At 42.1% G+C, this 17,669-nt stretch overlaps 2 protein-coding genes across 5 annotated transcripts in view; one reads left to right on the forward strand and one right to left on the reverse strand.

Moving 5' to 3' along the window:
* Positions 1–4,973, forward strand: part of CENPU (centromere protein U) — a 33,697-nt gene extending 28,724 nt beyond the window's left edge. Inside the window, exons 12-13 of the mRNA XM_084758965.1 lie at positions 2,632–2,788; positions 4,534–4,973. Of these exons, the coding sequence (XP_084615091.1) occupies positions 2,632–2,788; positions 4,534–4,647 (271 nt within the window). The 3' untranslated portion in view covers positions 4,648–4,973. The remainder of the gene's footprint in view (positions 1–2,631; positions 2,789–4,533) is intronic.
* Positions 4,888–17,669, reverse strand: part of PRIMPOL (primase and DNA directed polymerase) — a 35,960-nt gene continuing 23,178 nt past the window's right edge. For all 4 annotated transcript variants that reach the window (XM_084758955.1, XM_084758954.1, XM_084758957.1 and 1 more), the window contains exons 9-13: positions 14,213–14,302; positions 14,027–14,135; positions 8,208–8,290; positions 8,081–8,127; positions 4,888–5,382 (exon numbers count right to left, since the gene is read on the reverse strand). In XM_084758955.1, the coding sequence (XP_084615081.1) occupies positions 5,134–5,382; positions 8,081–8,127; positions 8,208–8,290; positions 14,027–14,135; positions 14,213–14,302 (578 nt within the window). In that variant the 3' untranslated portion in view covers positions 4,888–5,133. The remainder of the gene's footprint in view (positions 5,383–8,080; positions 8,128–8,207; positions 8,291–14,026; positions 14,136–14,212; positions 14,303–17,669) is intronic.

The raw sequence follows: 17,669 nt of genomic DNA on the forward strand, positions 1-17,669 counted from the left end.
TCCCATGCCCTGGGTTTGGAAGGCTAGTGCACAGTATGGCAGCCTGTCTGTACATTTCCGCCTTCCAAGGTCTGTAGTGCTGTGTGAGCCAGAGGCTTAAGTAGAGACTTCACCATGCTCTCCACTCTTAAGGTGCTTTACAGAGCTTGGGCAGGCTTGGATGTGGCTCAGTGGGAGAGCGCCTGCCTGGTGTGAGCAAGGCAGTGGGTTAAATTCCCAGGGTGTGTGGGAGCAAGAAGCTTGAGCAGAACACAGATATGTCAGCAAACACTTGAAATGCTATGTAATTAAATACTAGGTTTTTGTTTTGTTTTGCTTTTTGAGACAAGGTCCGTGTAGCCCTGGCTGTCCTGAAACTCACTTTGTAGACAAGGCTGTTCTTGAACTCCTGACAAGTGCTGGGACTAAAGCCTTACACCACCATTCCCAGCTGAGAGCTAGGGTTTAAAGTGACTGCCACAGCATTTTGAGAGAGACAAATCAGTTGTCTGTTCCATTACCCATTGGGTAATACAGTAATGGTGGCAAAAGGCCATGGCTTCCTTTATGGCAGGGCACTTTCCTAAATGCTTAGGCAATATGATCCCACGTGGTAGGTATCCTACGGCTCTCTAATAAAGCCATGCTAAGGCTCAGTTCTGCTGAACCTGGCATCAGGGAGGCCGTTGACATGTGTTAAGACTGGCCTCTTTAGTTTCCTCTCTAGCTGTAATTGTAGTCAGACAAACACGTTTCTAAAAAACCTAATAAGGTAAGGCATATTATTGTTTTAAACTCTGCATATGAGACGCCTACGGCCCTGGGGAGTCACTTAGCCCCACCTGGTCCCATCCGCAGGAAAGGCAGGGAACGCAGCCCTGCACCTCTGGCCATGGCCGTCAGTTCAGTAGAGTTTGCTGAGGAAATGTTGCAGCTGTTTGCTCTGAAGAACTCTTTTATAAAAATTGAAAATAAAAATTTTTCATAGTTTATTTTGATATTTTCCCTTCTTTGCCAACTCCCAGATCCACTTCCACACCTATCCAACTCTATGCTTTTTCTCTCATTAGGAAAACAGACAAACCAGAATAAAACAAAGCAAATAGAGGAAAAGAAAAAAAAGCATGAGAAACACATACTCTTCATTTGAGAATGGTTGTTTTATGTTTTTATTTGAAAAATGAGACTGGCAGCCTTTCTTCCTCCCTTGCCATAATCACAAGTTGCCCCCTTTTTAAAAATTAAATTTATATATTTTTAAATTTATTCCCCTACATCCCAGTTGTAGCCCCCCTCCCTCATCTCCTCCTGGTCCAACTCTCCCTCCACCCTTCCCCCCCAATGTCCCTCCCCTTGTCCTCAGAGATGGGGAACCCTTCTCCCCTGTCAACTGACCCCAGCCTACCAAGTCTTAGCAAGTCTGCCTGCATCTTCTTCCTCTGTGGCCTGGCAAGGCACTCCGCCAGGGGAAGGCCCCTTTTCTTTTATAGACTAAGAAAGGAGGCAGTTGGCCCAAAGTCACACATCTTTCTACCCAGGTCCTATGGCAGTTTTTCTGCTGATTTTATTTGGCCTTGGAAAGTGGAGATTTTAATGGAAACTTTTTGCATGACTTCCTGGTTAAACTGTCATGCACGCTACGCCTACCTACTCCCAGAAGATGTTAGCCAACTTTACATTAGCCCAGCAGTTCCCAGGACTTGAATGACTGGGTGAATTTCGGCAGCTGTGAGGCATGTTCTCCGTGGCTGTCGGTGCTGATTGTATCTCATGGTTGAGATGAATGGAACCCTGGAATCTTTTACATGTTCATAACTTGAGGGGCAAGCCAGACCACCTGTCTCTATCAGGTTCTTTCTTTCCTTGCCTAGGATGCTCATATACTGTACATTGCCAGACCGTATTATATGCCATTTATTGTTATTATTTTTGTAAAACTATTTGTTTCTGTTTCTCTCTTAATCTGGCTATTAGCCAAATAATTGAAACTCTATTATCTCTTTATCAAGCTTCACAGCACAAGAACTGAACAGTTATTACTTTTCTTTTCCGAGACAGGGTTTCTCTGTGTAGCCCTGGCTGTCCCGGACTGCTTTGTAGACCAGGCTGGCCTTGAACTCACAGAGAGTTGCCTGGCTGTGCCTCCCAGGTGCTGGGAGTAAAGGAGTGCGCCATCACACTGGGCTTATCACTCTATTCTCAACCCTCTAAGCTAGTCTGGCATCCTGTCGGCATGAGTACCAGCTGACCTTGCATGTTTTGGCTTTCCTAGTCTAGCTCCTCTCTCCCGATGTCTCCTGGACCTCTGAGCTCAGGGAATCCCCCACTTTCTCTCCTAACTCCTCCTCCTCTGGCTGGCAGGAAGTCCAGCCCTGTTCTCTCTCTGCTCAGCGATTGGCTGTTAGTTGCTTTATTGACATACCAGGGGACAATTGGGGAGCAGTGTTTACACCACCCTGAGACAGGAGCTTCTCAGAACAAGGATTGCAACTAGATATGGGGGGTACAGAAATCAACGTTTGAATTTCATGATAACCTTATGGCTACAGTTTATATGGGAGAAATGTTTTGGTTTGGGTGTTTGTTCTTTATCTAAATTTGTATTTTACACAATAAGTTTTTAAGATTAATTTCTTTGTTGTTGTTATCTAGATTAGAACCACAACTGAAACAGCTACAAACAAAACATGATGACCTTAAGGAGAGAAAGTCCTCACTTCAGGGTTCCAGGCATTTCTTATCTAACTTAAAACAGCTATATCAAGATTATTCAAACGTTCAAGAGAGAGAGCCAAAGGAAAAGGAAAAGGTGAGTTCCGCTCACCTGGCCTGAGTGTCAGGCAGCGACATGGGCATCTGCTTGTAGAGTACCAATAGTTTTGCAGCCAGTGAGATCGCAGTCTCTCCTTCTGGCTTCTTAATGGAGAGAAGAATCCATGTTACTCCTAAGCGCCCCCTTCAGACTGTTCTTCCAGGGCCGTATGGACTGTGCGCAACTCTCAGTGGAACAGCCACACCCTGCTGCCCGCAGCTCATCGAGACGTGCTGTAAAGGCTGTCTCACTGAAATGGCAGGAGTGGCTTGAGAGGTTGAGAAGTGGTAAAACAGCTGGGAAAATGTAGTTTACTATTGTTTCAATACTTTGAAATTGCCTCAGCGACTTTGCTATTGCTATGACACCCAATTAATTAATAGAAGTGTTTGCTAAAAAATCATAAACTTGTGTACTTAATAACTAAAAAAATGATATATTTATCTATAGAATTGTGTATAGCAGTACATTAATAGACTTGATATAGATGTGTGTGTAGAATGTGACACATAATTACACACCACTGTCTCCGTGTATCTCATGATCCATCAGGTTTCTATACTTTGCCTCTAAATTCAATTTTAAGATTGATCTGAGTTTTCCTGAGCTGAGATTTGTTCATATATTAGAGCTACAAAATACACGTTTTTAAAATGTACCTAAAGTTTATTTTAGGGATCTGATTACTAAATTTGTGAAAGTTAACAGTAGCATTGATCCGAACTAAACATAGTGCGTTGTTAGGCCAGATCTTGTTCTTCCTCCTGGCATGTGCAAGACAAATGTTCTCTCTCCTTGATCTACTGCAAGGCCTGACAATCAAGCTGTGGTAACTACTTTGGAATACCTCACAAAAGAGGATTATACCTCAGTGCCTGTAGCACTGTTGCTGTTGGAGCACCTATCCCTTTTTTCTTCATAAATAAAACCCAGAGCGCCACGTGAATTGGCCCCACTCCCCTTAGACAGCAGGGCTTGGGCCTCTGGAGTGGAGGCTAGCCTGCTTCTTCTGCTCAGTTGAACTGTAATAACATGGTAGGTGTGTGGCAGCAAACAAATCCCCTTGTGGGGCTCGGGGAGTCACCACTGGCAGACACCTGTTCTGCTTACTTGTCATCACTGAGAAAAATACCTTGGAAACACATTTATCAGCAAGCTGTCGAAAGTGTGGTAAATTACTTAAGAATTTAATTTCCTTCACATGTTTGCCACAGGAAGTTTGGTTTTGTTCATTGGATTGATTCTCTGTTCTAATTTAGATTGGTTTGTGTTGTAACTTTGTCTATAGACATTTAGATTGCACCTTTAAGGTGTAATTGACCCAGTACATAACTTTCTAAATGATACCTTTGAGATTATTTTGCTGTAGTTTTTAACAGGCAGTTGGTGTCATTCCATTAGCTCTTGGAGTAAATTTTTGTTTTGAAATAGATGAGATCAAGTAGCTTAGCCCCCACATGCCACCACACGTGCCTTGTCCACGTCTGAGGTGTCGCGCAGATGCCACAGCTCTTTGAGCCAACTTGTCTCGCTTGGAATACAGAGATCTGCTCAAGCTCTGTTGAGCAGTTCCGTATGAGGTTACATTTATGTTCTGAGGACATGCAATGGCCTAGGAGCCTAATGATCCCAGTTAAACAAAAGGAATGAGCCAGTGGAAAACTACCAACACTGCCTTTGGTCCTTAGGGTTATGAATGTATTGCTATTTGTGAGTCTAAATAGTTTTTCTTTTATCAACAGTATGAGTCATCTAGCCTTCCAGCTCTGTTATTTAAAGCAAGAAGCATTCTGGGAGCTGAAGAACACCTGAAAACCATCAACTACCAGCTGGGGAAGCTCCTGCAGCAGGAGTGAGGAGCCAAGGCCGCCGCCGTCTCCGCTCCTGACAGACAACCCAGCTGCCGTCCTGAAAATAAGTATGGCCTGGTCATCCAGACTACATTACACCAGTTCAACTGTCTAATAGTTTCAGAAGCCATAGTTATATTTCTGATTATTGTGTTAATAAACTTCAGTCTCTTGGCATGCCATTACCAGGCATAGGAGTTTTAACCTACATAAACTGCTAATGATGTCAGTGCAAGCATAGAGTCATTTTGGTTAATTAGGAGTGTCTATTTTAATATGCCAAAGCTGATCTTCAATAAACCTGGCTTAGGTAAAAAGCAAATATTAGAAAACCAAGTGATAAAACAGTTGTTATAAACAAGTTTAATAATAAGTTAATATAATTTGATTTTTTTTATGGTGTTGGGCTATAGTCCCAGGCCTAATTTTACATATATGTTATCAAGTCTCAGGTTTCAGGCAAAGAGCAGCTTGTATGAGTTCTGCCTGTAGTCAGCTACTCTGTAGTGCTTCTATAATTAGCTCATCAGGTATATCATCCACTGAACTCTTGTCCTCAAGAAGACTCTTGTCTGCAGCATCAGCTAATTCAGCATCTTCTGTAGCTTCTACGAAACAGGCGTCGTCGTCGTCATCCCAGGCGGCAGCAGGGAACCCGCCTGCCGACAGGTCACTGGGCCGTGGGATCTCCGTCAGTGAGTTGCTGGCTTCATCTGCTTCACCAGGAGTGAACTCTTCTTCCTTCATTTCAGAGGGAGGAGGACGACAGAGGAATAAAGATTAGTCAGAGTATGTGACTTCACCACACTCCAAATATGCCTGAGTGAAGGTGTCAGCAGGCAGATGAGCATGCTAGCTGCTGTGGCGGGTGGGGAAGGGTAAATTAGCTCAAAAGTAGTTGCTTCTGTAGTGCTGACATGCTAGAAACTCCCAGCCTGACACTGCCTGTGGTTCGTGGCACACATTTCAATATCCTGGAAGGGTACAGCAAAGGTAGGTGTAAGAAGTTCCAATAGGAAGTGAGGCTAGCTGGAGACAAGCTGGAAAATACATATCTAAGTTAACTAAAATCAATCCCTGGTACCTACAGGGACTGATCCCAGTGCTAGGGAGGCAGAGACATATAGATCCCTGGAGCTTGGTGGCCAGCCAGCCAGCCAAGCCTCCCAAATGAATACCAGCCCAGCGGGGGAATGGCTCCTGAGGAACTGACACCCAAAGCTGTCCTGGCCTGTATGTGTATGCACATGCATAATACATACAAATGCATATATAAAAAGATCAAGGGAGACATGGCAATGTTAACAGTTCATTTGAAAGACACTTTCTATAGGATTATTTCTAAAAAATAAATATATAAGGTATGTTCACATAGTGGTAATAGTGTATACTTGGCTTTGTTTGTATTTTTGAGACAGGGTTTCTCTGTGTAGCCTTGGCTGTCTTGGACTCACTTTGTAGACCAGGCTGGCCTCAAACTCACAAAGATCCACCTGCCTCTGCCTCCCTAAGTGCTAGGATTACAAGCATGCACCACTGTGCCTGGCTTCACCTGGCATTTTACACATTTTGTCCAGTCTTTCTTATAAATTTTTAATTATTTTATATACATGGGTGGTTTTGCCTACATGTCTGTCTGGGTACCACCCAGCATGCCTGGTGCCTGCAGAGGCCAGGAGACAACATCAGATCATCTGGAAATGGAGCTATAGATACTTGTGAGCAGCCATGTGGATGCTGAGACTCAAACCTGGGTCCCCTGCAAGAGCAGTCTGTGCTCTTAACCATGGAGCCATCTCTGTAGCCCCCTCACTTGGCATTTTTGAGATATTAGAAAAGTATTCTGCCAGAACCAGTCACCAAAATAAATCAATGGCTGCGAATGTAGCTGGGGGAGCCTTTGCTTCCCATGTATGAAGCTCCAGGTTCAGTTTCCAGCACTGCCAAAAATGAAAGAAACTACTCAAAAGAATGATACAGTGCTTTTTAAGAGATAGGAATAAATAGGAACAGTAAAAAATTTAAACTAACACTTTTTCTGCCGGAGAATCTGCCTATCATTTCTTCTATGTCACTCCAACATACCAAGCATGGGGTTTCTCACTTTAAACTTGGATGTTGGGTCTGGAGTAAGAGCACAGTGGTTAAGAACACTGCTGCTCTTCCTGAGGACCCAGCTTCCGTCCCCAGCACCACATGGTGGCTCACCACTACCTGTTACTACAGTCCCAGGGAACCCAGTGCTTTCTTCTGCTTCCTTGGGTACCAAGCACACATGTGGTGCACAGACATAATCAAAGTGCACATACACATAAAAAACTAGAATGTAATATTTTCAGAAGAGCTTTTAAATGCAGATTTCAAAGGATGCCAGACAGTGTTCTAGCATATAAAGTTAAGCACTTGTTTAATTTGTACCAGGTCATTTATTCTAACTGGCAATCTGAAAGAAGGTGCTGCTAAATGTGGAATTTTTAAAGGTAAAATTAAAAATTTAAAAATTCTAAATAATACATGACAAAACGTATGAAATAAGAATACTACTTCACTAATGCAAATGGAGAGTGATTTGCCCCCTGTCTACAGTCTGGTGACTAGTTGGTAGCTGTCAGCAGGGCTGGCAAACTTAGTAGCAGTTAACTCTCATCAACATCTCTTCAGTCTCCTAGGATTTCATGGAACAATTTGGTAACAGCTAGTACTGGAAATGTTTCTGATACTTCACGGAAAAAAAATACCTCTGTGTGTTATGACTCTGGATACAAAATGATCACACACAAATATAAATGAAGGAAGATTTATGCTAACACTTTTGCTTCAGGTTAGCCAAATTATTGTGAAGTGTTTTTATCTTTTTTATTTTATTTTTTAAAACGTTTTTTCCTGTGTGTGTGTGTGTGTGTGTGTGTGTGTGTGTGTACACTACATGCATGCAGGAGCTTATGGAAGTCAGCAGAGGGCGCTGGAGCCCAGGAACTGGAGTCACAGGTGGCTGTGGGCCACCATGTGGGTGCTGGGGGCTGAACCTGGTTATTCTGTAAGAGCAGTTAAGTGCCCTTAATCATGATCCATCCAGCCCAACCCACTTGCTTTTAATGTATTTTCTATTTTTTATTTGGATTAAATGTTAGTTTGGCAAGCTAGTAATATCCAAAAGCAAAACTGTGTGTTCCCTTTGACACGGTTCTACAGAAGTCCAACCTACAGATACAGTTGGTCAAAGAGACAATAAGACAAGTACCTTACTTACTCTTTAAAGCAAATTCTAAGACTAAATTGATTATATACTTTATTCCCTAGCAGTTCATGTTATCAGAGGTACTAATGTTCCAAAGTAAACACAAATGCCCCACACTGTTTAAAAACTATCTGGATATAGCATACCATTTGTAGTTCATTTATGCTATGTACAAAACCCAAGGCCAAGAGCTGCACTTACATCTTTCAGAAGAAACAGGAGACTTACTTCAGTGGGTAATGGAAAGCCTAAATCAAAAGATAGTAAAAATGTTTTAGATGGATATCTAATTTTTGCTTTGTGGTAAATATAAAAATTCATAACTCACAGTTAGATTTGAAGTTTTGTGCTTTACATACAGGGTCATGACATTTTTGATACCAAACTTCATTTTTCAGATCAACCAAAATCCTTTATGTATAAAGAAAAGAAAGCATTAATACCCATACTAGGCAGAAAATAAAGTTCAAATATATTATATTTGCCAGAGATGTGCCTATGACTTAAAAGATGAAGAAAAATTAAAATGCTGAAGGATGAAAATAAACATACATAACCAAAAGAAAACTAGAAGCTAAGAATAACACTTATGGGGCTGAGAAGATCCATGGGCAAAGTGCTTGTCTCACATGCACAAGGCCCCAGTCAACCCTCAGAACCCACGTGAAACAAAACAAGAGGAGGCCAGGGAGCTGGGAAAGGACTCACTGCCCAGGCCTCAGGACCTGAGCTCTCATCCCAAGACCCAGTGTAGGGATGGGGAGCACAGGAAGGTCCTAGGAGCTTGCCATCCAGCCTAGCAAAATGGCAAGCTCCAGGTACAGTGGATCTCAAAAACAAAACAAAAACAAGATGGAAGGCTGTAGAGGAATACAACCAGTGTTAGTCTCTAGTCTGCACTTATACATGCATGGACGAGGGCACCTGCACATACACCTACCTGCATGCACAAACACAATACACAGGCAAACATTTTTAGAAAGGCCACAAGTGGTGGCACATTCTTAGAGTCCCAGTGCTGGACGTGGAGCAGGTATACCTTTGTGACTCACTAGCCAGCGTGCCTTGTCTAGTTGGTGAGCTCTATGCCAGGCAATGAGAGACCCTCTTAAAAAGCTTTGTCCTCACTGCACACCTATAATCCCAGCACTTGGGAGGCAGAGGCAGGTGGGTCTCTATAAGTTCGAGGCCAGCCTGGTCTACAATGGGAGTCCAGGACAGCCAAGGCTACACAAACCTGTCTCGAAAAACCAAAAAAGAAAGCAAAAAGAAAAAGTTTTGTCTTTTGACCTCCACACATTTGCACCTACCTGCATGTGTATACATCAAAACATATACTATACAAAGTGGATTTCTGAGCAGGAAAAAAAAAAATCAAGCAGTAAAAAAGTTATATTCACCAAAATAATATAACTTCAAAATACACTAGCAAGAATGTAAGGGCGACAGGCCTACCCACAGAGGTAAATACAGACAGTAAGTGTAGCGTGCTCAGCCACAAACAGGATGTCTATATCTCATATGCTACCCAAGGCACAGAGGCTACTGTGAAGAGGGGGGAGATTGTAAGAGTCAGAGGTCAGGGAAGACTGCTGCAAAACACTGTCTTCCGGGCATGAAGGGGCCGTTAGACTCATGAACTCACTCACAGCTGTTGTGGTGGCCTATATAAAGTCTGTACAAGATGAAGGTAACTGGCGTTCAGTCAGAATGGGGAGAGGTTCGCAAAGCCTCACCCCTGGATGAGCGCTGTGGACAGTGGACAGCTTCTGGGGGAGGGAAAAGTCTGTTTAATGGTATAGCTCTAGGTACGTCAACTACATTCCAGCAGATGACCCAAAACAGGCAGGGGTTGATCTAGAAAGATCTGACGTGAATATGATTGATTAAAACACACTGCATGAGGATATGAGATCAGGAGACGGGGCAGCATGCACAGAGCCTTCTGGGTCTCCACATATGCGGCCCTAGGGCTGAAAGGGGAAGTGCACACATGCCCCATCCCTACCCCACAGCAGTTTCAGCTGATAGCCACTTGCAAATAAAATGTTAGTTTCCTCCAAGGGAGTCTCACAAAGCAAACAAACACTTTTAAGGGTAGACTGCGTGCCCCAGCAGTAGATGATGGCCAAAAGAAAAGGACTCAAAGGCATCATTGGAGGTTCCTTGTCTCATAATGGATGCCATGCATGGCTTTTCCTTAAAAGAAAGAAAGAAAGAAAAAACCCTTAATTTGTATTTTGTTTCATTTATGTAGCTTTTCTCTTACACACACACACACACACACACACACACACACACACACACACACACACACACACACACACACATTATAGCTTCTAGTTCAATGTTTTTACGGGATTCCTGAATGTGTGAACACCTGGTCTCTGTATCTGCTTCTTGTGCCTTTCTTGGGCTCTTTTCCTATTCCAATGTGGTAGTTTTTGTTTTATTTTTATATTTATTATATTTTATTATTATTCCTTACAAGCCTCTCTCTCTCTCTCTTTCTTTCTTTCTTTCTTTCTTTCTCTTCCTTTTCTTGTTTTCGGAGGCAGGGTTTCTCTGTATATCCCTGGCTGTCCTGGAACTCTGTAGACCAGGCAGCTTGCCTTAGAGATCCGCCTGTCTCTGCTGGGATTAAAGGCATGCGTCTATTTGTTTTATAATGAGAGACTGAAAGAGGTTGATCCAAAATGGCGGAGAAGTGGGGAGAACCTGGGAGGAGTAGAGGGAGGGAAACGACATTCAGGATATACTATGGGAGGGGGAATCTGTTTTCAATAAAAGGGGAAAAAGAAAAAAATGCACATTTATAAAAAGAAAAATATATATTACAAACAACTCTGAGATTCCATCTTACACCCACCAGAATAGCTAAGATCAAAAACTCAAGTGACAGTACATGCTGGCGAGGATGTGGAGAAAGGCGAACATTCCTTCATTTCTGGTAGGAGTGCAAATTTGTACAACCACTTTGGAAATCTATCTGGCATTTTCTCAGAAAACTGGGAATAGGGCTTCCTCAAGACCCAGCTATCCTACTCCCTGGAATATACCCAGAAGATGCTCCACCACACAACAGGGACATATGCTCAACCATGTTCATATCGCCTTATTCCCAATAGCCAGAACCTGGAAACAGCCTAGATGTCCCTCAGTCGAAGAATAGATAAAGAAACTGTGGTACATTTACACTATGGAATACTATTCAGCTATTAAAAACAAGGAAATCCTGAAATTTGCATGATCATCCTGAGTGAGTTAACCCAGACCCGGAAAGATACACATGACATTTACTCACTTACAATCGGACACTAGCCCAACAGAGATGTCCCCTGAAAGTCTTCACTTAGCCTATCGGAACTCTAGGTGAGAGAGGTAAGGAAGAATGGGGAAATAGAAGGATGCAGAGGGTCCTAGAAACCTATAAGAAGATCATTTTAAGGCTGGCGGATCTGGACCCAGGCAGGTCAGCTCAGATTACCATACCAACCAAGGACAATGCATGCAGCAAACCTAGACCCCCTATCCAGATCTAGCCAATGGACACCACATTCTCCACAATTGTGTGGAAAGTAGGGACTGACTCAGACATGAACTCTGGTGCCCCCTATTTGACCACCTCCCCTTGGTGGGGAGATCTGGTGATACTCAGAGGAAGCGTCAACAGGCTACCAGGAAGAGACTTGATAGGCTGTGATCTTATAGTGGGGACAAGGTCCTCTTCTCTCACAGACCTAGGGGAGGGGAATAGGATGAAAAAGGGAGGGAGGGGGGAATGGGAAGATACAAGTGAGGGGATAACAATTGAGATGTAATGTGAATAAATTACTTAAATAAAATAAAATTTAAAAATATATACATTGCATAAAAAAGAATAAAAAATTTTAAAGAAATTCTTTTATAAGGCTTTAATAAAACAATATATTCTTTTAGCAATCTACAGATCAAGTAACCATCAAAAATAAGCAAAGATGCAGAAAATATTTATAAAACAATATAGATGAGGTTAAAAATTTGATCTAATAGGCATATATGATGCATCTCTTTATAATTATGTGCAAGCCATTAATAAAGACTGTCTCAATGCTACCTAGACTCTGAGCATCCTTAAATGTAAAAGTATTCGTTTGGGAGCTGGAGAGATGACTCAGTATTAAGGAGGACTTACTACTCATGCAGAGGACTCAGCTCGGTTCACGGCACCCACATCAGTTGGCTCACAAGCGCCTGTATCTCTGGTTCAGGAGATCCTATGCCCTCTGGTCTCCAAGAACATTTGCACATGGTACACATGAACTCATACAGGAGCACATACACATAAATAAAAACGAACTTTAAGAAAAATACATAAATGCATTAATTTGGGCTAGAGGGATGGCTCAGCAGTTAAGAGCACTTGCAGCTCTTACAGAGGACACAGGTTTGTTGCCAACACCACATGACAGCTCACAACTGCCTCTGACTCCAGTTCAGGGAAGCTGACGCCTTCTGGCCTCACATGCACCAGGCACACAGGTGGTATACATACTCACATGCAGGCAAACACTCACACACATGAAATAAAAAAGAAATCTTAAAAGGCAAAGTTTGTAGAGAACTCATTCTCTAACCACAGGACAAACTTTATAAACAAAAAGGGCTAATAGAAACCCATCATCTAGAAATAAAACCATTTCTAAATAACCAACACCTTAAGCAGATGGAATGGAAACTTAAAATGTGTAGTCCTGATTGCAACTGAAAATACTACATCATTATGTGAAGGCAGCTAAACTGATCTTCAGAGTTTTTATACTTTACTAATTTATAGGTTTTACACTTATGTTACATAAAAAGAATGGCTAATGACACCTTGGAAAATGAACAATAAAATACAAGAATTAGTGAAGAAGTAAAACCTAAAAAAATTAGCAAGGCTAAATTCAGAGATTAAATTATTGCAAAATTGATTAAAAAAATAAAGCAGATACAAATACTATTAGGCAGTAAGTGAATCGCATACTAAAACTAAGAGAGAAGGTTTGCCAGGAGCTTTGACAATTATGGTAAAATAGACAAAGCACTAAGTGAAATATGCCAAGCTCAACAAATTCCAGAAACAGGAAGAAACCGTAACAGTCATAACTAGTGAAAATAAAGCCTTAAATAATTTTTGTATAGTTTTAAATCTCTCCACGGGGAACTGAATCTACACTGTGAGAGCAGCAAGTGCTCTTAACCACTGAGCTATCTCTTTAGTACCAAAACATATAGTTTTGATGACTTTTGTAAACGGAATTAATTGAGTATAACAGAATCAGGATATTCAACACGTTTTCAGCAAATTCTTCATGATTTTCTCATGTCTAGCATATACAAATCACACAAGAGTCTCAGCTTTGACATAACTATAAAACACAGCAAAATTTCGCATGACTGATAACTTCCATTTAATCCTTATTGTAGCCAAATCTTCATATGATTTAAAATGCTACTTCTGGTTTTACTTTTGTCAGGGAGAGTTGCTGAAACCGAGCCTGGTGTACAGAGCCAGCATTCAGAGGAGCCAGGTTCCCCAGCACCGTGCTGCTTCTTGAGACCCCACGCTGACTGAAGGGCTCCTCTTCACCCACTGCTGCCCAGGTCTGCTTCTATCAGGTGTCAGGAGCAAAGGCAGTGAGGATGGGAAAGCTCAACCTGCCCATCAAACCGTCTGCCCCGCCTCCCCCATTCAATTCTATCATCTTTTTAACCTGATGCTGTAAGGGTTATTATCAAACAAAGTAAAATAAATCTAGTATGTGCTAGACATAATCTAACAACTAATAAGTTAATTTGATATTATAAAACAAACTAAATACAGGATGTAAATTAATACATCGTAAATATGATTTTATGGGCTGGAGAGATGGCTCAGAGGTTAAGAGCACCATCTACTCTTCCAGAGGACCTGAGTTCAATTCCCAGCAACCACATGGTGGCTCACAACCATCTATAATGAGATTTGGTGCCCTCTTCTGGCCTCCAGGTATAAAGCAGTTATATACATTAAATAAATAAATAAATAGAATTATTTTATACTGTCAACATTATTTTTAAAAGTATAAAATTTTAAATATAGCAGTTAAAGGCATATAAGTTTGAATAACCAGTATTACTTACATGATATTATTACTCTTGTGGGCTCTTCCAATGTTTTCACACCAGCGGTATTTACATATATCATAAACCAGTAATTCTTCTGGAAAAAAGTAGTTCCAACGCCGAATTCCTGAAATGCAAAGGATGCTGCTCAAGGAACTGTAGCTCTGTCACATAAGAGTTAGTAAAGAGTAGGCCTAGCTTTACCTCCTTTAATGCCGGGTTTGCTCACCAAAGAGAGAACAAATTGGTCAACTTCAGGGTACGGTGAGCACTGGAAACCTTCAAGGGGTTCCACTGCAACAGAGAAGTATTTACAGATAAAAAGAGTTAAATGTTGAAAAGTTAAATACTGATGAAATTATTATTTTATACACTTAAGAATTTTCCCTTTCCAACTTTGCTTTACTGTTGTTATGATTAATAAAAAGAAAATAGGATGACAAGATAATAAGGTGCCAGGCAGCAGACCTTATATTGTATATGTAATAGTTTATTAAATGAGCATGGGGGACAGGGGGGAGAGGTACCCTAGAGAGAGGAAGAGGGAGAGAGAAAGGAAGAGGATGGAGCAGGTGGGGTGGGTAGAGAGAGAGCACAGGAGGGTTTATTCTTCTATATGGCCCGGGGCAGGGCCACGCCCCAGTGGCAGGTAAGCAATGACATCACAGGTAGGCAGACTGGAGCAGAATCCTAACAACTGCCAGTTCTTCAGCTTTGTTATGCTACAAGGAGGCAGTTAATATTCAAGCTTCGATTAGGCCGAATGTTGGCTAGTTTAATAAGGGCCTGTTTCCTTCATTTGAGTAGACGCCCAGCCCAGAAGCCGCGCAGGTCTACTGGGTAAGCCTGGGTGTTGCCTCGAGCTGGCCTCAGTCCCGCTTCAGCCCTGGCGGGCTGCTACTAAGCACAAATGACACCACAAGACTTGTAGGAAGAAACTGAGGCCACTCTGAGGTCACAAGGATTCAAGACAAAGCCAGGCCTCTCTGCAATCTTGTCTGAGCAGGAAGAAAACACTAACATCAAAACAAAAAACCAAACAACAACAAAAAGGCCAAACACTACTGTCCTGGCTAACACAGGCAGCTGTTACTGCTTTACCAGTTACAGTGTGAGCCTCCCTCCAAGCTGCCTCCTCCTGGACGAGATTTAGTAAGATAAGGAATGGAAGTTATTTCCCCTCTAGTAAAATGAACAAAACGAACCCATGCTTCCTTGTATACACCCTCACATCGCAGGAGCCAGGCCCACGCCTTTAAGTCCTTTCCAACACCTTCCTACTGAGGCACCCCAGGACTTCCATCACCTCGGGATGTCACAAACTCAATTTGTGTTTCCTGGGGTCTCTCACAATTTTATTTTGTATCTAAAAATCTACTGTCGTAATTTATAACAGGGCTTTCTTTGGAGTGCCAGCTCTCAAATAATGACATGGAGACTTTTTATTAATTATGAAAGCTTGGCCTTAGCTTAGACTTGTTCCCCAATAGCTCTTAATTTATAATGTGCTGTTTACACTAATCTGTGTGTGTTCTGCCACTGTGGCTTACTACCTCTCCTCAGACCTTAGTCCTGGCACCTGTTTCTTCCTTTGTGTGAGTCCAGCAAAGCTGGCAACCCCTCCAGCTTCAGATCCCTTTCCTGAAGTCCTGCCTATCCTCTCCTGCCTCAGCTATTGGCTGGTCAGCTCTTCATTAAACCAATCAGAAGGTGAGGAAGTGTTTGTTTACAAAATATGGTGCAGCTGCAGAGCAATTTGAATAACAAAACCAAAGTCCTCAGTACTCAGCTATCTGGAGGTACAGGATTAACAATCAAAAATACAAAGACAACCTTCACACAGTGTACAAAAAGATCACCCCAACAGTATCTTAGAGCGATCTGTTCATAAATTCATTTAGGTTTGTTGTTGTTGTTGTTAAATAGGTTCTCCCCCCCCCCATCCCCTCCAGGCAGGATTTCTCTGTGTAGCCTTGGCTGTCCTTGACTCTCTTTGTAGCCAGGCTGGCATCGAACTTACAGAGATCCACCTTCCTCTGCCTCCCTGGGTGCTGGGACTACAGGTTTGTACCACCACTCGTTTAGGTTTTAATGACAGGAAAGTCTAGTTTCCAGCATTTCATTTAAAATAGGTAAATATATAACTGGAGACATTTTGGAAAACATTCCAATACAGACAATGTCAAGAAATATATCTTAAACAATGAGAAAAAAATAAACAAAGAAAAATGTTGCCCATGTATTTAATAGGCTGGTGATCATATAATTTGTGTGTCTGCGTGTTGTTGTGGCAACAAGGAATCTATTGAATTGAATCCAGGGCAAGCTCGCTCGCTCGCGCTCTCTCTCTCTCTCTCTCTCTCTCTCTCTCTCTCTCTCTCCCTCTCTCTCTCTCTCTCTCTCTCTCTTGTTTTTCAAGGTGGGAGTTTCTCTGTGTAGCCTTGGCTGTACTGGACTTGCTTTGTAGATCAGGCTGGCCTCAAACTCATAGCGATCTACCTGCCTCTGTCTCCCTAGTGCTGGGATTAAAGGTGTGTACCACCACGCCCAGCCAGGGCAAGCGCTCTATCACAAAGCTACGGTCCCAGTCCCATCCTTATATTCTAGAATCTACTTTTTCTCTTATCATCTTCAATGGTGTCTTCCATGTTAGCTAGGCCTTATAAACCTGAACTGTAGTGATAGAGTGTGTCATCCAATTCTGTTGTATATTTAGGCTGTCTGGAGTTCCTCACTATTAATAATGATATATTAACATATGTGAATAAACATTTATAAGGGAGTTTACAAAGCCGGGTATGGTGGGGTATGTCTTTAATCCCAGCACTCCCAGGCAGAGGCCTGTGGATCTCTGCAAGTTCAAGGCCAGCCTGGTCTTCAAAGCAAGTCTAGGACAGCCAGGGATACACAGAGAAACCCTGTCTCAAAAAAACAAAGAGGGAGAGAGAGAGAGAAAGAGAGTGAGAGAGAGACAAACAGACAGAGACAGAGAGAGACAGAGATAGATTATATAAGAAGCTTTAGGAAAAAAACCTATATGTTCTTCAGTATAGGAATGGGCAAAGTATGATGAGCCATGTGTGAAACATCTATGCAGGAGTGCAAGGTGTAGCTATTGTGGCAGTTACCCGTAATTTTTAAAAAATGCATTAATTTAGTCTGTCTGTCTGTCTCTCTCTCTCTGTCTCTCTCTGTATGTGTGTGTTGAGTGTGGAGATCAAACCACAAGTTGTGGGAGTTCTTGCCTTCACCTGTGGGTCCCTGGGATTGACTCTGGGTGTCAGGCTTGGTAGCAGATGCTTCTACCTGCTGAGACGTCTCATCAAGCCACCTGCCTTTGATTATGAACAAAGGATGAAAGAGGGGCTGCAGAGATGGCTTATTTATTTCTGGCCGCCACATGCCCCAGATATGCACAGGGTATACAGCAAACATGTAGTCCAAGTAAATAGGGTGAAAGATTATGTAGTCCTATTTTGATGTGCTTATTTTATATAAAATGTATTACCTAATATTCTTTAAACACCACAGAATGACAGTGAGGTAATTTAATTAATCAACATCTATACATTTTTAACGGAATGTCCAACCTGATTAGAAACCCAGAAGTATTAATTTTAAAATCATCAGCAGATACTTGAAATTTAAGAATTCTAAGGCA

This window comes from Acomys minous (genome assembly GCF_964271855.1).
Source record: "Acomys minous genome assembly, chromosome: 15".
Lineage (NCBI taxonomy): Eukaryota > Metazoa > Chordata > Mammalia > Rodentia > Muridae > Acomys > Acomys minous.